The following is a 17,765-nucleotide window of genomic DNA, read 5'->3' as shown; positions in this document are numbered from 1 at the left end:
ACTGTACACTCACTGGCCCCAGCTAACGCCCAGCATTTTAAAGAATCAGTTCATTTCCTAAGGACAATCCTCAACCCTTCTACCACAGAGATTGTAGTTAAGACCTTAAAGACTGGTTTTAAATTAAAAAAAAAAAAATTTAAATTTGATTTAAATCACAAACAATAGAGCAGTATCACCAAAGGAATGGAGAAAAAAGAAGGACCACTTGAATTTGACTACTTAGAGGTTTTTCCCCTTCAAATGAGACCCATTTATTATACTTCTTAAATAGCATTTCCAAAGTCTTCTTATGGCATATAATCTTTAATATAAGGCATAGGATTCTTGTCATATCTTGAAGCACAAGGGAAAGTGATATTTGATATTTTAAACATTAAAAAATGTATATGTATATATTACATTCTCCAATTTCATTTTTAATAGAAAATGACTGTAAAGTTACCATAACAATGCAAATGAAAGAAACAGTAAATAACTCAAATTTAGAAACGTTTACAATTGATTGAGACAGATTAACAAAAGAAATAATCCATTCAACTTAATATTTAATTTCTTACTAGAAAATAGTTTTAAATAATGATCATTATACTGAAGATTCAATAACTGAGGTTTTGACGCCCACTGCTAACCTCATGGATAGTAATTTAGTGAATAATTTCTACATGAATCTCTGCATAGGCTTTTGAAAAACAGAATAAATTAAAGCCCTGTTATCCAAACCAAACACATCCCATTCTATTGTTTTTTCGCCTCCCTGTTTATAGTTTAGATAGTTTGAAGAGGTTTAAACGTGTTGCTAGGCAACTAGCTCCTGAAGCATAACGTATTTCCTTCAACATCCCAGCCCATTCTTTTTTATCATCTTCATACCTGATGGAGGAAAAAAAAAAAGTAATCAATAAGCAGTTTTTAAATAGATAGCTGTGTAGGTTTCCTTGTATTAGATATACACATATGGGTCTCCGAGAAAACCCTACTGGCTCTTGTCCAGAGGGGATACACCTGACCTGTAGGATAACATTTGAATTCCTCCCCAAGTATGCTTTCTCGGAATGAGCCTAGTCTGTATTCCTGCCATGCTATTTAATCTGGACGCTTAGGCAGTTGAGACTTCTCTGGGAATCAGACTGTTCAGAGATGAAGAGTAGTCAGCAGTTAAGCAATTATTCACCTTTGGGCCAATAACAATGACTGGTCTCTATGAGTCAGGTCAGCAGACTCTACCTTAAGAGTAAGACCTGGGAAGAACAGGGACTAGTCACCTTGATGATAATTCCAATTGTTCCAATACACTTGTGGTCAGTGACACTCACTAGTGATCATTTCAGAAGAATCCGTTCCCCTCCCCCTTTAATGTCCCGTGTGAGTACTACTCTTAGATTTTGCACTTGATGTTAGGTAAGAACTAATGACAAACATGTTAGGTTGTTCCTTTGGGGGAAGAGTCCATTATAAAGATACAGGCGACTTGAATTGCTTTGAAATATATGTACTTCTGTGCTGGTGCCTGGAATGCCCTCTCTTCATGAGGAATTCCTAAATGCTACCTTCTCTCTGAAGCCTTTCTCACCTTCCTCAAGCAGAGTTTGTAGCTTTCCTTTCATTCGTCACATTGTCCTTTATATAGTATCTATTATAGCAATTATCATTCTTTTAATTTTTCCCTGATATTTATGTCCTCAACAAGCTCAAGGGTATTTGAGGGCAAATAATATATCTTATTCACCTAAGTATCCTCCCTCTTCCAGAAACTATCAATAGTTGGCATACAGGAAATTACCAAATCATTCTGTGAAGATGGTGAATAAAATTTAAACTAATAATTTTTATTTATTTATTTATTTGTGAGAGACAGAGAGAGAGGTAGAGACACAGGCAGAGAGAGAGAAGCAGGCTCCTCATAGGGAGCCTGACGCGGGACTCGATACCCGGATCCGGATCACACCCTGAGCCAAAAGGAGATGCTCAACTGCTGAGCCACCCAGGAATCCCAGAAAGCCTGACTTAATTGGCCTGCATTAAGGTCTGGGAACTGGTGTAGTTTTAAAAGCACCGCAGGTGATTTTAATGTGCAGCCAGCGTTAAGAATCGCGGCCTATTCACTGTTGGTATTTATCCCTGTTTTCCAAAAACACTGACCTTCTCAGCCCTCCATTATTTCATTCTTTTTTTTCTACTGCTTCCAGCTATTTTCCATCTCCACTTCTAGCCTCATTCTTCCCTGGAAATCTCCACTTTCTTTTTCTTCCTCCTCCTCTTTCTTTTTAGGGGGGGATGAGTAATAGCTAATTTCCCTTTATAGCCACTTTTTTTCTTGCCCTCTACACAGCTAGTTACTATTTCAACAACACAAGGAAATGATGTTTGATGCAGAAAATAATTGCTTGGAAAGGGCCTTTCACCTTTTGGTTCACCAGGTAATAACGCATGTGCTGTGTCCGGTATAGAACTAATGAGATCTCCTTTCCACTCTCAGCCTTGGTGGTGTGCCTTCACTGATCACTCTTCTAAAGCTGTATCTACATATTTAAATGTGTATGCTAATCTCCTGGGAATCTTTTTTTTTTTTCCTTTAAAGACTTTATGAGAGAGAGAGAGAGAGAGAGAGAGAGAGAGAACATGAGCTGGGGGAGGGGCAGAGGGAGTGTGAGGAACAGAGGGAGAGGGAGAAGCAGACTCCCTGCTAAGCAGGGAGCCCAACCTGGGGCTTGATCCCAGGACCTGGAGATCATGACCTGAGCCGAAGGGAGAAGTTTAACCGACTGAGCCACACAGGCACCCCTTGTTAAAATGAAGTTTTGATTAAGTTCGAGGTGGGGCCTGTGATTCTGCATTTCTAGGAAGCTCTTGGGGGATATCACCATTTTTGGTCAGTAAACCATACTTTATGTCCAAGGTTCTGGACAATCTATCGACAGACCAGATAAGGGCATCCATCCTTGAGAGTGGGGACTGGCTGAGAGGGAAGGCATGAGTTTGGCAATTTCTGCATGAGTGTACAGTATGAACTCGCTAACGTTCCCCTCAGGCAACTGAGATCTACCTCCTGTAAATTTTTATCAACAACCACATTTCCTGGGCTGAAGGCAGCAGGCACCATTTGGTAGACACATGTGGTACCCTAATGGTAACTAGACATCTGCATACTGTATGCCCTGCGCAACTATGTGACTCTCCATGACACAACTTACACTTCTGCTCCCCAGACTTCCTATATATACCCTGCTCTCCAGAGGATATTCACAGCATTAGAAACTATGGTAAAATTCACCCCCCCAACACACTGTATAAATACTACATTTATTCTAAGCCTAACTTTAAAATAGTCATCTGATTAACAAGTCCAAGTGTCATACTTAGGACATCGGCCCAGCACCTGAGAGGTAAAATGGATTGCTACTTTTCACTTTTTTCTTTTTAAAAAAGTTTTGTAACAATCTTTAAAAACTGGAAAACAACTTAAATTAGATTCAAAATAGAATCAATGAATTCATGGAAAACTCAAGTGTTTCTTCAGAACTCTGTTTTCCTAGAAAATAAAGTACTGTCAGAAAGGTTTGGAAGTAGCTTTTGCTCTACCAGTTGTCTAGAGCGTGACACTTTTAGAGCTGGAATGGAGCTTAAAAGATCAGCAGTGCCAACTGTCATTTTACTGATTTACAGGCCCAGAAAAGTCTTTCCTGGGCACAACTAGAAGCAGTACTTGATCATCAGGTAAGTGGCAAGTACAGAAGTCCAGTGAGGTTTGAAAAGTGTTTGTCTACTACCGAGAAGAAGCATACATGTTGGGAAAGACTGGCTTATTCTTTACTGTAAAATTGTTTATCAGCTATCAGTTATTTGATTTAATATTTGGTCCAGAAAATTGGAGAAAAACTTACTTCCATATGTCATTGACTTCAGTGGGTGCAAATTCTTTAGACTCCAGTTGAATCATGGCAAAACCACCGATGGCATACAGGGATCCAGCCAGGCTGACCAAACTGATGGAACTTCTTTCTTGGGGAAACTCTGTCATTACTTCCCATCTAGGAATTATTGAAAATACAATCAATGTAAAAACCTAAGGAAATGCCAAATATACTTACTGAACAGTTATATAAAATTTTAATTTAAAAATTTAAGTAGCAAAGCCATCTAAAATTAGAAGATTAGGTTTGTTACTGAAAAATACCTACATAGTTGTTTATTTGAAAGATGTAACCAGATTAAACATAAAGCTCTCAATACGTCAATCCCAGAATATTTCACCTTCATCAGTTAGCATGTTCTGCAATGGTGCCATAAATAGTGCGGGCTTTATGGTAGTTCTAGGGCTCCTAGGTCCTCCTGTGTTGGATTTCATTTGAATGGTAATACAAATTTTTAGTAACTCTGATTTTCATCATTTCTCAAGAAATCTTTATAATCTTTCACAATAAAGGCATGTGATTAACCTTACATTATCCTAGTTTAGAAACTAGGGTTGGTGGGGCACCTGGATGACTCAGTGGTTGAGCATCTGCCTTCGACTCGGTTGGTGATCCCAGGGTCCTGGGATCGAATTCTGCATTGGGCTCCCTCTGGGGAGCCTGCTTCTCCCTCGCCTATGTCTCTGCCTCTCTCTGTGTCTCTCATGAAGAAATAAATAAATAAAACCTTTAAAAAAAGAAACTAGGGTTGGTAATTTGCTTTTTAATGACGTATTTCATCTTTTTAATTTAAGGGAACTTTTTAATACTAACAGCCACATGAAATAGGACAACTAATGATAAAATCCTATCAAATTAGTTGGAAGGATCAAGAGTCTACCTTGACTGAGTTAATCATTCTGGCAACTCTATTACTCTGGCATTAAAAGCAGACCTTTCTCTAAACATATCTGTTTTTCTAACTATAAAAATAGTATATGTGCATTGTAGAAAATCTGGAAATACAGAAAGGTATAGAAGAAAACAAATATCACCCATGATCATCCCCTCCAGAATAATCATAAGGAACATTTTAGTGTAATTGTGTTATTTCTCAAGAAGCATACAAATTTAAATATAAACATCTATACATATGAAAAAATTAAGAGCATAGAGTATTTACAATTCTGTGTGCTCCTTTTTAACTTCTGAGTGTTTACAAAAAGATGATTTTTTTAAATGACCATTTAAATCATCTCCCATAAAAATTCCTTGGTGATTTTCAGATACTAAAGTCTATTTTGTAATCAGGCATTAAATGGTTCCTTAAAAAAGTAATGACAGTGCTCTAATTTTTTCTTCATTGCTAAAATAGGAGTCTAAAAACTATAGAAAAATAAATAAATAAAAACTATAGACTTATCCAGATGAGTGGGCTCAAAAATTTGAAAAAATACTAATTTTACATAAAGAATATCTGTCAAAAAAAGGATATCTGTCAAATATCTTTTCACATTAACTTTAAGCCAATAAAATCTTATATATGAAAAATTTAAGAGAATTATAAAGAACATAAAAGAATAAAATTTCCGAAGCATTCACGCTTTACAAATATCACAAGCTAAGTGGAGGTCTTTTCAACCCTTAAACTATATATTTCATTTTTTTTTTAAAAGATTTTATTTATTTATCCATGAGAGACACATACAGAGAGAGAAGCAGAGACACAGGCAGAAGGAGAAGCAGGCTCCACGCAGGGAGTCCGATGTGGGACTCGATCCTGGGCCTCCAGGATCAAGCCCTGGGCCAGCCAACCGAAGGCAGGCGCTAAACCGCTGAGCCACCCAGGGATCCCCAAACTATATATTTCAAATCAAATAACCGTATAGAGACATGTGTATTCATCCACATGAACATAATTATTCAGAAGTATTACCTTTGTGTGACTAAATTCACAAAGTTAATAACAAGGATAAATTGAACACTCTGGCATTAACTTGAGGGTTAATGTGTCCCAAGTCGCAAGCACACATAATGCATCATCAGAATGTTAGGCATTTCACACCCAGTAACAGCAGAAGAAACCCAAGTCCATATACTTCCTCTTTTTTTTTTTTTTTTAAGGATGTTATTTATTCATGAGAGGCAGAGAGAGAGGCAGAGACATAGGCAGAGGGAGAGGGAGAAGCAGGCTCCGCACAAGGAGCCAGCCAACACGACCCAATCCCGGATCCCGGGATCATGCCCTGAGCCGGAGGCAGACGCCCAACCACTGAGCTACCCAGGCGTCCCTATATACTTCCTCTTAATCCTTGCTTCTCTGCCCTCCTTTCCCCATGTCCTAACTAGAAAACTTAATTTTCATCCAAAGTTAGAAAGTAGAGTGATCCATAAGATATAACAACTCACTTATTGGTTATGAGGTCAAAAGCTTCCACTGAAGCTGAAAGACCATCTTCAGTGACACCTCCAGCAATCACGATTTTGCCTTTATGCACCGCCACTCCAAACATGGAACGAGGGGTTTTCATTGGAGCCAGATCCTTCCAGTCTCCTTTTTTTGGGTTGTAGATAAACACTCTGTTTGTACACTTCCTGTAAACATAGAAGACAACAAAAATAGTCCTTTTAGAACCTTCCTTTTCTGAAGGAAGCAATTTCACTAATCATTTAGCTTTGTTTCCCATCTGAAATACAGAAAACAATTAGAAAAACTCAAAAGTATTCTTAATCTGAACATATGACAAAAGTGAAGGAAAATTCCAAATGTGGGGAACTTAATTATACTACTGAAAGGTAGGGGAACTTTCCTTTTGGCAACTGCCCAGACAGAGTAGGTTTTAATCCTATGTTCTGTTAAATTCAGCGGAAGACGTTAATAGAGTTTTAAAAATATATAAGCCCTTTATTGTGCCAAGAAACAAAAATGTTAAGTTTATCTTATTTGAATCTCTTAGTAATGAGTCAGCTAATTTAAAAAAATAATTAGATATGAAAGTACCTATTTTAAATGTAACTATGTAATCTGATGGCTCATTTCATTTTAGTATACCACTAATATATCAATACATTTTACAAAATCTGGGACTATAGATTAGACAAGTCATCTGAGTAGATGAGTAATAAGAACAGTTTTATAGGGGGATCCCTGGGTGGCTCAGACGTTTAGCATCTGCCTTTGGCGCTGGGCGTGATCCCGGAGACCCGGGATCAAGTCCCACATCAGGCTCCCTGCATGGAGCCTGCTTCTCCCTTTGCCTGTGTCTCTGCCAATCTCTCTCTCTCTCTCTCTCTCTCTCTCTCTCTCTCTCTCTCTATCTCTCATGAATAAATAAAATCTTTAAAACAAACAAACAAAACCAGTTTTATATGCTAAATGCTACCAGGAAAACCTGTACTCTTCTGAGTTATTCTTAGTATGTCCCTTATGATTCCTTAAAGTTATCCTTAATATAATTATGGGAGTTAAAATGCTAAATAATAATTGATTAACTGAATATATTTGGGGGGGTTGTTTTTTTTTCCTTTAAAGATTTTATTCATTTGAGAGAGAGAGAGAGAAAGAATACTCACCAGAGTGAGAGCTTGGGGTGGGGAGGGGCAGAGGGGGAGAGAGATCCCTCGCTCTGAAATCTCCCCCTGAGCAGGGATCCCCCTGTAGTAGGACGAAATCCCAGGACCCTGGGATCATGAGCTGAGCCAAAGGCAGATGCTTAACCATCTGAGCCACCCAGGCACCCCTGTTTTTGCTTTTTTTTTTTTTTTAAAGTAAGCTCTACACTACATAGGGCTTGAATTTACAATCCCAAAATCAAGAATCACATGCTTCAGACACCTGGGTGGCTCAGTGGTTGATCCTGGGGTTCTGGGGATAGAGTCCCGCATTGGGCTCCCTGCAGGGAGCCTGCTTCTCCCTCTGCCTGTGCCTCTGCCTCTCTCTGTGTGTCTCTCATGAATAAATAAATAAAATCTTTAAAAAAAAAAAATCGTATGCTCTACCAACTGAGCCAGCCAGGCACCCCTTGATGTATTTAGTAAAGGAAAAAAAGCAAACAAACAAAAATCCCAACTTTTGGTAAGGATAACTTTTTTCTTTAATGTTATGAAAGACCAGAGATTTGGAGTAGAAGCATTTCCTCTAATATTTGACTATAAGTTAATAACTTTAAAACTTCTTGACAAGGACATGATACAAAATCATGTTCTTCAAATTCAGTGGTGTTAACTAGTGCAATTCAATGTGCTTACTTTTAGATAATGACTCATTTCAAAGTTCTTGACTTTGGCATTCATCAAGCAATGTTGTCTTGGTTAATCATATTCTCAAGCTTAATATATTCTTACTGACAAGACCTGTATGCTTCTTACTGACATATCCATTTCCTAGTTACTAATACCACTTGAAGGAAACAATTTAAATCATTTGGCAGGGTCGCTACATTTCCAAAGTCAGAACAATCCTTAATACACATTTTCCGTTCCATTTACTCAGGAAAAATACCCCAAATAAGATTTTGCACTGAGTTAAGTTCCTAATATGGCCTTCCTTTAAATATTTATTTGATGAGAATAGCTAGGATTAAGGAAAATATCAAAATTTCAGAATGTTATCTTTGAATATGGATAGACTATATGAAAACCCATTATTTTTTAAACAATTAGTCATTTATTTTTATTTTTTAAAAGAAGTATAACTGACATACCATATCCTATTAGTTTAGGTGTATATCATGGTAATTTGATATTTTTACATATTATGAAATGATCACCCACAGTAAGTCTAGTTACCAAATAAAGTTATCATAATATTATCTTGCCCATCCCCAACCCTTCCCCACTCTGGTAACCACCAGTTTGTTTCCTGTATCCATGAGTCTGTGTTTGTTTGCTTTTTTTTTCATTTTTTGTTTGTTTTTTAGGTTCCCATTGCTTTTTAAAATCATGTTTCTTCTGCAATTTGTCATTTTAATTTAGTAATGACTATTAATTATTAATTCATAATATAGAGTTATTTCTAGCACATTTCCATATTTTACTCTTTTATCCTGCTTTGCCCAAGTAATTTTTAATTCTCGTTCCATTTCCAGGATTGACATCTTTATTTATTAAGCAACCTGAGCAAATGAGGACCAGACAAATTAGGCAGAATTTTCAGGGGCAGGAATTTAATTCTCACTATTTAAACTGAAAAATCTTCATTTTACCAGATGGGCTATTGTTTTTTTTTTTTTTTTTTTTTTTTACTTATTTTTACTCATCTGAGAGAAAAAGGGAGCCAGAGCAGGGGGGGGGGTCAGAGGGAGAAGCAGACTCCCCCCAGAGCCAGGAGCCTGATGTGCAGCTCGATCCCAAGACCCCTTATCATGATCTGAGCTGAAGGCAGATTCTTAACCCAGGTGCCTCTACTGGTTTATTTTTTAATGTTTTAAAAAGATTTTATATATTTATTCATGAGAGACACACAGAGAGAGGCAGAGACATTGGCAGAGGGAGAAGCAGGCTCCCTGCTGAGCTGAACCAGGACTCGATCCCAAGGTCTTGGGATCATGACCTGAGTGAAGGCAGATGCTTAACCAATTGAGCCACCCAGGCACCCATTTGTTAAATATTTGAAATATCACCTCTGTCCAGAAGCAAGTCAGTGAACCGTTATTTAGGAGATAAATGCCCTCTTTTCAGTTCCCATGCTTTTTAGTTTCAAACTCACTAAATTCTCTCTTATGAATGTGAAGTACAAATCCATAATATTTTTTATCCACTACTGATTTAGCAGTTATATTTTAAATATTATATTACAGAGGTACACCAAATTTTTATTTAGTTATGACCAAAAAAATAAGAAAGCTCACTTTTTTTCTTTTTAAGATTTATTAATTTATTTTAGAGAGGCAGAGAGAGTGTAACAGAGGCAGAGGGAGAGGCAGAGAGAATCTCAAGCAGACCCCACACTGCGCGGGAAGCTTGACTAGGGGCGCCACACTAGGGGCATGATCTCAGGACCCTGAGATCATGACCTGAGCCAAAACCAAGAGTCTGAGGGGTAACCTACTGTGCCACTCAGGTGTCCCAAAAGCCCACTGGTTTTAATGTAGTAAAATATAATTAAAAATTAGCCCAATGAAAGACTTGATTATGCTCCTAAATGCTGCTTTCCCACTTTAAGAATGCTTATGAGGGAGCTATCATGCTAGTTCCTAGCAATATTCTGGAATGTACAAATTCACTTTAGCAACTGTTCTTTTTTAAGTATTTTATTTATTTATTTTAGAGAAAGAGGGCGGGGGCAGGAGCAGAGGGAGAGTCAGAATCTCAAGCAGACTCTGTGCTGACTGAGTAACCTGAGGGGGGGATTGATCCCACGACCCTGAGATCATGACCTGAGCCAAAATCAAGAGTCAGACGCTTAACCTACTGAGCTTCTCAGGTGCCCCATGTTAGCAACTTTTAAGTTTTATTTAAATTTCCCTTCAGTTTCCCTTCAGATATCATTTGTAATATCCTCCAATAGCTTTTCAAAGTTTTATTTTGAAATTTAAACTTCCAAAATATTATTACCAAGTCTCATTTTCAGGATGTAGATTCAAATGAAAGGAGGAAAGAACTCTCACAATAAAAAATCATTGGGAGAGGTGCTGGGCTGGCTCAGTCGGTAGAGCATGCAACTCTTGATCTCAGGGTTGTGAGTTCAAGCCCCACATTGGGGGTAGAGTTTACAAAAAAAATAAATAAAAGTTTAAAAAAAATCATTTGGATGGTAACCATAAGGAGGTTTTTAGGGTACTTACTTGTCATCTGTCTTTCCTCCCAGACAATATATCATCCCCTTATGTGAAATCACGCTGTGGCCATAGACTTTGATAGGCAGTTTTTTAACTTCATTCCACTTTGCAGCCCTGCAATAAGAAGATGATAGAGTTTCTATGCTTTCAGTTAATTCTGGTCTAAAACTATGAACATGTAACAGGCACTCATACCCAAATGCTTAGGAAATAGGAATGTCATGCTAACTTACACGGGATCATAGCATAATACTGAATCCAGCGAAGCCTCTGTTTGAAGATCTTTGCCGGCAACTACATAGATTTTGTCATCTACCTCCCCCAGACCAAAAAGACACCTGGCTGAAGGCAGAGGTGGAAGTCCAACCCACTCTGATGCTATGTTATCAAGCTGAAAGAAAAATATATGAGGAATTATGGAGCTTGTTAGAAAAAAGTTACAGTTGTACCAAGAAAGATGCTATATTTTACATAATGTGTAGAATGCACTGAGATAGTCAAAGATGTAAAATAAAACTGAAATCCGAAAGTATCATGTTTTACCTCTGGACTACCAAGAAAAATGAGAAAATTTACTTGGCTTACTGAAAGTGCCAAAATCTGCAAAAAAGGTAGGAGAGACTAGAGTCACTGGAGGTCAGTTAGAACTGTGAGGTTCCTTGTCAAAGTTTCTTCCCATGTTACCTTCTTCAGGTTCAAAAAAAGGCCTTAACACTTTCAGGGCATTTGGAAAAGAGAGGTTGTTACTGTAGGGAGGGCCACAGTACGTGAGTGACCCCCGAATTCTATATTTAACACGCTCCCCAAGCCGGCACCCAGGACAGCTGGACCTGTCGCTCAGTCCACCAACAACTGGGAGGTTAGGCAATATCTTTTTTATTTTCTTAAAAATTGTTTAGGTTCTCTCTGTTTTGCTTTATAACTTCTGACATAGGCAGGTGTTAACAGCTATAACCTCCTAGCCGTTTGTTGGAAGTCGTTTGAAATACCTTAGTCTTTATCTTAAAAAAAAAAAAAAAAAAGTATATAAGGAAGCAACTTGCTTATTTTTGCTCTGCCACTTCTTACTTCTTACTTCAAGCCCAAGACAGCTAAGTGTTCCTGCTCTTGGCAGGTCATTTTGGTATGGCTGTCATCAATTTCAGCACTTACTGTTGGTCATTTTAAGATCTTCTACTTTGCATTTTAGGACACCAAGGCATGAGAAAACCACTTCATGAGGGAGGGCAGTTACAGATTTGCTCTTCTTTCCAGTGCCACTTTGGTGCAGCAGGAGAAAAAGGAATAAACCCCCAAATAACTGGACACCAAGAGTAGGTGCAGATATTAAAGGCTGAGGTCAAGGGAGGGATCTCTGTAGGAGCATGCATATATCTCACTTCATAACTTCCGTCAAAGCAAAGCACTAAGACTTGATAAGATGAGCAGTTTAATCCTCACATATGCATTGTTAGCTCTGCATTCACAAATTTTAACACCTAGATTGTGACCCTTAATGTTTTCATTTTTGAAAACAAATTCTTTTATCAAGAAAGTCGTGTGTACTCCAGTAGAAATAATGAACATTTAGAAGTCTTGGCTCTGTGACAGGCTTTGTACTAAATGCTCACAGAGCTTTTAAGCGATATAAAATAGAGGCTATCTAAATCCACTGTTTGCCTTTTTAAAAATGGGAACAGTAGCCATTGTGATCCCAGACTGGAGGGTGTACTGCCCACACTGGATGGTACTGCCCACATCCCCACACAATCCCCAGTTAGGGCATTTACTTCAGCAAATGTAACAGTAGACTGCCTACCAGACTCTTTTATAGATGAGTGGTCAAGCTATTTAACCTCTCTGGCTCCAGTTTCCTCATCCTTAAAATCAAGTTTTGAACCTAGATTACTTTAAGATGGGGTGCTGTTCAAAAATTTGATGCATCTATTAATTCTATGAAAAAAAAAAACTCTTACCCAGATAAAAAATTTTCATGATCTATTTATAGTGTACAAAGATCATATTACTTCTAACTTAATACATTTTAAACAGATGTGACCAAGCAGAAAAATACAATATAATACCTGATACATATATTTTATTTTATTTTTTTCTGATACATATATTTTATTGCGAGTCATAAATAACCCTTTTTACAGTCAAGTATTTTTCTCCTGGCATCTTGTTGCATTATTTGTGCCTTTTAAAAGGAGCAAGGCATGGGTAAGGACAGGAAGTTGGTCTTACCAACTTTGTATAACTGTTTTTGTAGCTATAAAGAACATCACACAAGTTTCTTGAAACAAATGAGAAGCTGTGCCAATAAGAGTAGTAACAGGATAGAGGAGAGTAAAGAGGACTGTAAGTATTTCTTGGGTCTATGATTTCTAGATAACTGTCCATCTGTAATTATTTTTTTGCTTTTGTCTGTGTTTTGATGTCATTTTTGCTTCCTAGATATTATAGCCTTTTATTTTTAATTAATTAATAAGTTCATGAGAGACACAGAGAGAGGCAGAGACATGGCAGAGGGAGAAGCAGGCTCCCTGTAGGGAGCCCGATGTGGGACTCGATTCCAGGACCGCGGGATCACAACCCAACCCAAAGGCAGACGCTCAACCACTGAGCCACCCAGATGCCCCTAATTATTGCCTTTTAAACTGAATTTGGCTTTCCTGAAATTTCACCCAAATTTAAAATTAGGACTCAGGAAATTTTCTGGCATGCATTCAAATACTTATGATTGCAGCTTCTATTTTATTTTTCTATTTCATAGTTAACAGTCTTCAACGGAACTTTGAAAATTAAGAATGAATATTAACATGTATTATTACATTTTTCAAGATGCACAGCATGTCACACACTCTGAGAGCACACAGCGACTGTGCTATGACATTCTACACTTATCTTTGGCCTTTCCAATTCAAGTGCCCATAAACCTCAGGCCACAAGTAGCTATGACCTAAACAAACTCTTTCTGAGCTAGCTGTAAGCTACAAAGTACTGGTATTGGCATTACTAACGATAAAGGTTAAGCCACTGGCTGATTCCTTCACAAACTGATAAAATGTAGTATATTGATAATAGGAAGCAAACTTCCTTTAAATAAAGCACAAAGAATCTATTAGCTTGAAGGATTTGTTTTCTTGGACACTTCTGTGGTTTCACAAAACAGATTAAATTGTAATAATGTCTAGGTACAACCTTGGTCCAAATACATGTGGTCACTTGTCATAAATAAAAAATCATGGGATGCCTGTGGGGCTCAGTGGGTTAAGCATCTGACTCGATCTCAGCTCAGGTCTTGATCTCAGAGACATGAGTTCAAGCCCAGGATTGGGATCCACTCTGGGCGTGGAAAACTTAAAAAATAAATCATTAAGAGTAAAAATTTCTAAATATAATTAATGAATTGAAATTAGTGACACTGATGTAGATACTTTTTCCCACAAGGTACTCAAAGTGTGTAAATTAAGTACATAGGTTCTCTTCATTTTCAACAAAACTAAAATATAGTTTTAGGCAGTAAGCATAAATAACAGATAAAATGCTACCTTTAAGAACTTCAGTTCAAGAAAACCTGGAAAAAAGGCTGAAAATCTGATCAATTATTTTTGTAATGTGTAAAGTACTATGATTTAGGGAAATACATTAACCTATTTTTCAGAAAAGTGGATACAAGATTAAATTTAGGTTTTACTAAAACACTGGGGTTAGAAAGATTATAGTCCCCATCAGCTATAAACTTGACATTTTGCGTAAGAGTATAAAGAAAATCTTTAATCATCATACGTTAATTAGAACCTCATTCTTCACCAAACCTTTTATTAAATATTAATAAGCCATTAACAGACTTAAATATTTGTCAGTTCTCGAGGTGTAGCAAAGGGCAAGGGACTGGAATAGGACAGCAAGTAGAATAAAACGCAAGCAGACTGAATAATTCACACATCAGCTAATGGGACAGCAAATAACAGCCTTTCCTTTATGTTTCTACTTTTGTAAAAAAAAAATAGCCCCTCTTACCTGGAAGAAGTAGGACTGTAGAGGCTGATCTTTATTTTCTTCATCCACATAGAGTCCTCCTACCACATACACCTGATTCTGTTGGGTAACGATGCTAGAATGATTTCTGGGGATCTGCTCAGCCAGTGCAGTAAGGTAGCACTCGTTTTCTGTGGGATCATAAGCCACGGCAGCTGTGTCGTTAACCAGGAGGATGAGGTCTTTGACAAACATTCCATGCCTGGGAATGTCATTCAGGTAACCAGGAAGTAAATCTTCATCACCAACATCACCATTCACCTCACCGGCCCCAGCCTTCTCTGCATTTTTGCTAGGTTCTGGGAGTTTGCCTGCGAAGGCGTCTTTGAGAACTTTGATTTTTTTCTGGAGTTCTGGGTTGCTTTTAATGATATCATCTTTCTCAACATGATCTTTAAAATATTTTTCTGTCATAAGGCGAAAACGGATACAATCAAACACTTCGCTAAGGTTTTTAACCCTGTTTTCTTTGTCTGTTCGCACCCATTTCATCACTGCCTCGAATACTGCTTCTTCCTTTTCTACATTTAGGCTGTCATTTGAAATGACGGAGATCAGTTCCTGTGGAGATAATTGCATAAAGTCCTCTTCTTTACAAATCTGTACAAAGCGATCAGACACAAATTCACGGGCAGAGATGGCAAGTCTTGGGCAGTCAAGAAGAAGTCCTAATCTTAAGATGGCTAGACAGTTACCAGGAGCAAGTCTTTTCTGAAGATAAGAAACACAGACAGTGAACACCGAGGGGATCTGAAAGCGGCTGGCCAGGGCAAAAATATCTTGCACATTTCCATCGTTGAGATCTATACTGGCGGAGTACAGGTACTTGATGATTAAATCCAGTACAGCAGGATCCACATTATCTAATACTACCTCCTTTTTTTTCCCCTCATCAATTTCAGATAAAAAATACTCACGGAAGTAAGGACTACAAGCTGACAAAATCAATCTGTGGCAAGGAAGACTTTTGTCACCTGCTTTTAGGGTGCAATCGATGAATTTTTTTTCATCCAGGAGATCTTTTAGACCATCCTGAAGAAGGGTGGATTGGTAAAGCCGCAGTTCCTCTGTGAGTTCCCGCTGGGAATCCATTTTGTGAGTAACCTGGGTAAGGAAGGGGACACTGAAGGCCTTAGCTCCTCGCAGCACACAGGTCTAGCTGTAAAAAAGGCAGATCAGTGTGCTTTGCCCAGCTTGAAGCCTTTGCAATTTAATCCCACCAGCTAAATATAGATACCAACTCTAACAACGGGAATTCAGGAGAGCTAGTTTGGAAAGAGGAGTTGTTCTTGCAGCTGTTATAGATTGAAGGGAACAACTGGAACTTTTAATCACTAAGGAAACAACTAAGAAACAAGAGATTTAAATGAAGTGGGAAGCTTTAAGATACATAAAGCATTAGAACATATGCCAATAAAGGCACGTTTAAAGAAAGTGTTTATTGAAGTAACAGAAAACTGAATCATAAAAATGAGTCAGTCCGCTAAAAATGGTCTAATGGCAAACTCCTTGGCTGTCTGAATTAATGATGCAAAGGTCAAGAATATGAGGTGAGTTCATCTGAATATCTTAAGCAAAATCCCTTTTCCAATTACTGTTACATACATTTACTTTCTACTTAAAACAGTGGTATTTACAATTTTCTTTTAGAAGTGGGAAACTTGAAGACTTCTGTTTATGTATCATTATAATTTAAAGAAAACCTTTAGTAACAATACCCCATCATAATTGAAATAATAAATGCAGAGAAACTAATTTTCTAAGACTTTCGAAAAACTAGAATTAGTACTGAGTTACCTTATAAAATTATTTAGGTTATTCATACTCTGCTTTTCTCTACAAAGGATGTGATATGGCAAACAATTATAAAACAAGTGAAATAAAGGCAAAAGGTTAAAATGGATCAAGTCCAGAAAGAAACAGAAATAGTTAAAAATCAACATTAATAGTTAAAAATCAACATTAGGGAAAGAAAAAACTCACATGATTACTAAAGATATTCTGTGATTTTACATGTTGAAGATAATCTTTCTCATTAAATAAAAAGTTAAAATACAAATGTAACTCCATGAAAATGATGTTATCAACAGAACACAGCAAAATCAGGAAGAAATACTATGACACCTGCACATCTTGGAAAACAAGCCTATTCAAGGGAAAAAAATATAACTGAAATAATAATTTAGGTAGTTGATAATAATAGAATACCCTATTAATTACAGAATATAGAAGTCATGATTTGAAAAAAAATTGATCTTTTGTTTAGGTGTAGATGACCTTGCATACCTCTTCATGAACTATTTTATTATAAAATTATACAGTCACATTTTCTGAACTCAGAGGGGCTGCAGAAATACTGTGTACTTTCAAAATTTGGTACTCTTAAACCTGCTCAAAAGAATATAAGCTCCATGAAGACAGGAATTTTTTTTTGGTTTGCTTTGTTCAGTGTTATAGCCACAGGATCTTGTGTCCTCCACAAATATTTGTCAAATGAATAAATGCCCCCAGATCAGTGAATTGTGTGTTTTTAAATTTAAAGGCCTCTGTCTATGAGTAAAGGTTTTTTCCTCTTATTTTACATCACAGTGAAGTCAATGCTACTGTCAGCTGCTAAAACAACAGCTGAAAGAAGAGCTCATTGACTCTTTTTTCCATTTATAGATGTCACTAAAGGTTTTAACACACTAGAAAAAACTAACAGCTGCTCCCTTGTTTAAACAATAAATGACTCATTTCTCTCTACTCATAGCTTTCAACTAACATTTGAAAAGATTAATGAGTCAGATGCAAACACCACGATATGACATTTGAGATTCCTTACTAGTCAGCAACTATAAAGTCTGTTTTGCTTCAAAAGCTACTTAAACATATTCCTGGCAGTATTTTGTGATCTGTGTAAACTTTTTCTTCCCCGTCATGTAGGTTATTTATTATAACACCATCTCTTAAAAACGTACAAATCCCTTCCTTTTTAAATAAACCAATGTATAGCTTTTATTCATTGATTTTAATTAAACTCAGGTTAGCACTTGGTTATACTATGTGTTTATGGTTGTACATAGTGTTG

General features: G+C 37.2%; 1 protein-coding gene across 1 annotated transcript; it reads right to left on the bottom strand.

Moving 5' to 3' along the window:
* Positions 1 to 213: 213 nt before the first annotated feature.
* KLHL41 (kelch like family member 41) lies at positions 214 to 15,857 on the bottom strand. The gene is made up of 6 exons (XM_041723553.1): positions 14,678 to 15,857; positions 10,906 to 11,063; positions 10,679 to 10,786; positions 6,303 to 6,488; positions 3,885 to 4,031; positions 214 to 873 (listed from the first exon to the last, which is right to left on the bottom strand). The coding sequence occupies exons 1-6, from the start codon at positions 15,785 to 15,787 to the stop codon at positions 762 to 764; spliced, it is 1,821 nt and encodes a 606-aa protein (XP_041579487.1). The 5' UTR covers positions 15,788 to 15,857; the 3' UTR covers positions 214 to 761.
* Positions 15,858 to 17,765: the final 1,908 nt, after the last annotated feature.

The sequence above is a fragment of the Vulpes lagopus genome, chromosome 11 (genome assembly GCF_018345385.1).
Source record: "Vulpes lagopus strain Blue_001 chromosome 11, ASM1834538v1, whole genome shotgun sequence".
Lineage (NCBI taxonomy): Eukaryota > Metazoa > Chordata > Mammalia > Carnivora > Canidae > Vulpes > Vulpes lagopus.
This window is presented reverse-complemented; position numbering and strand designations above follow the sequence as displayed.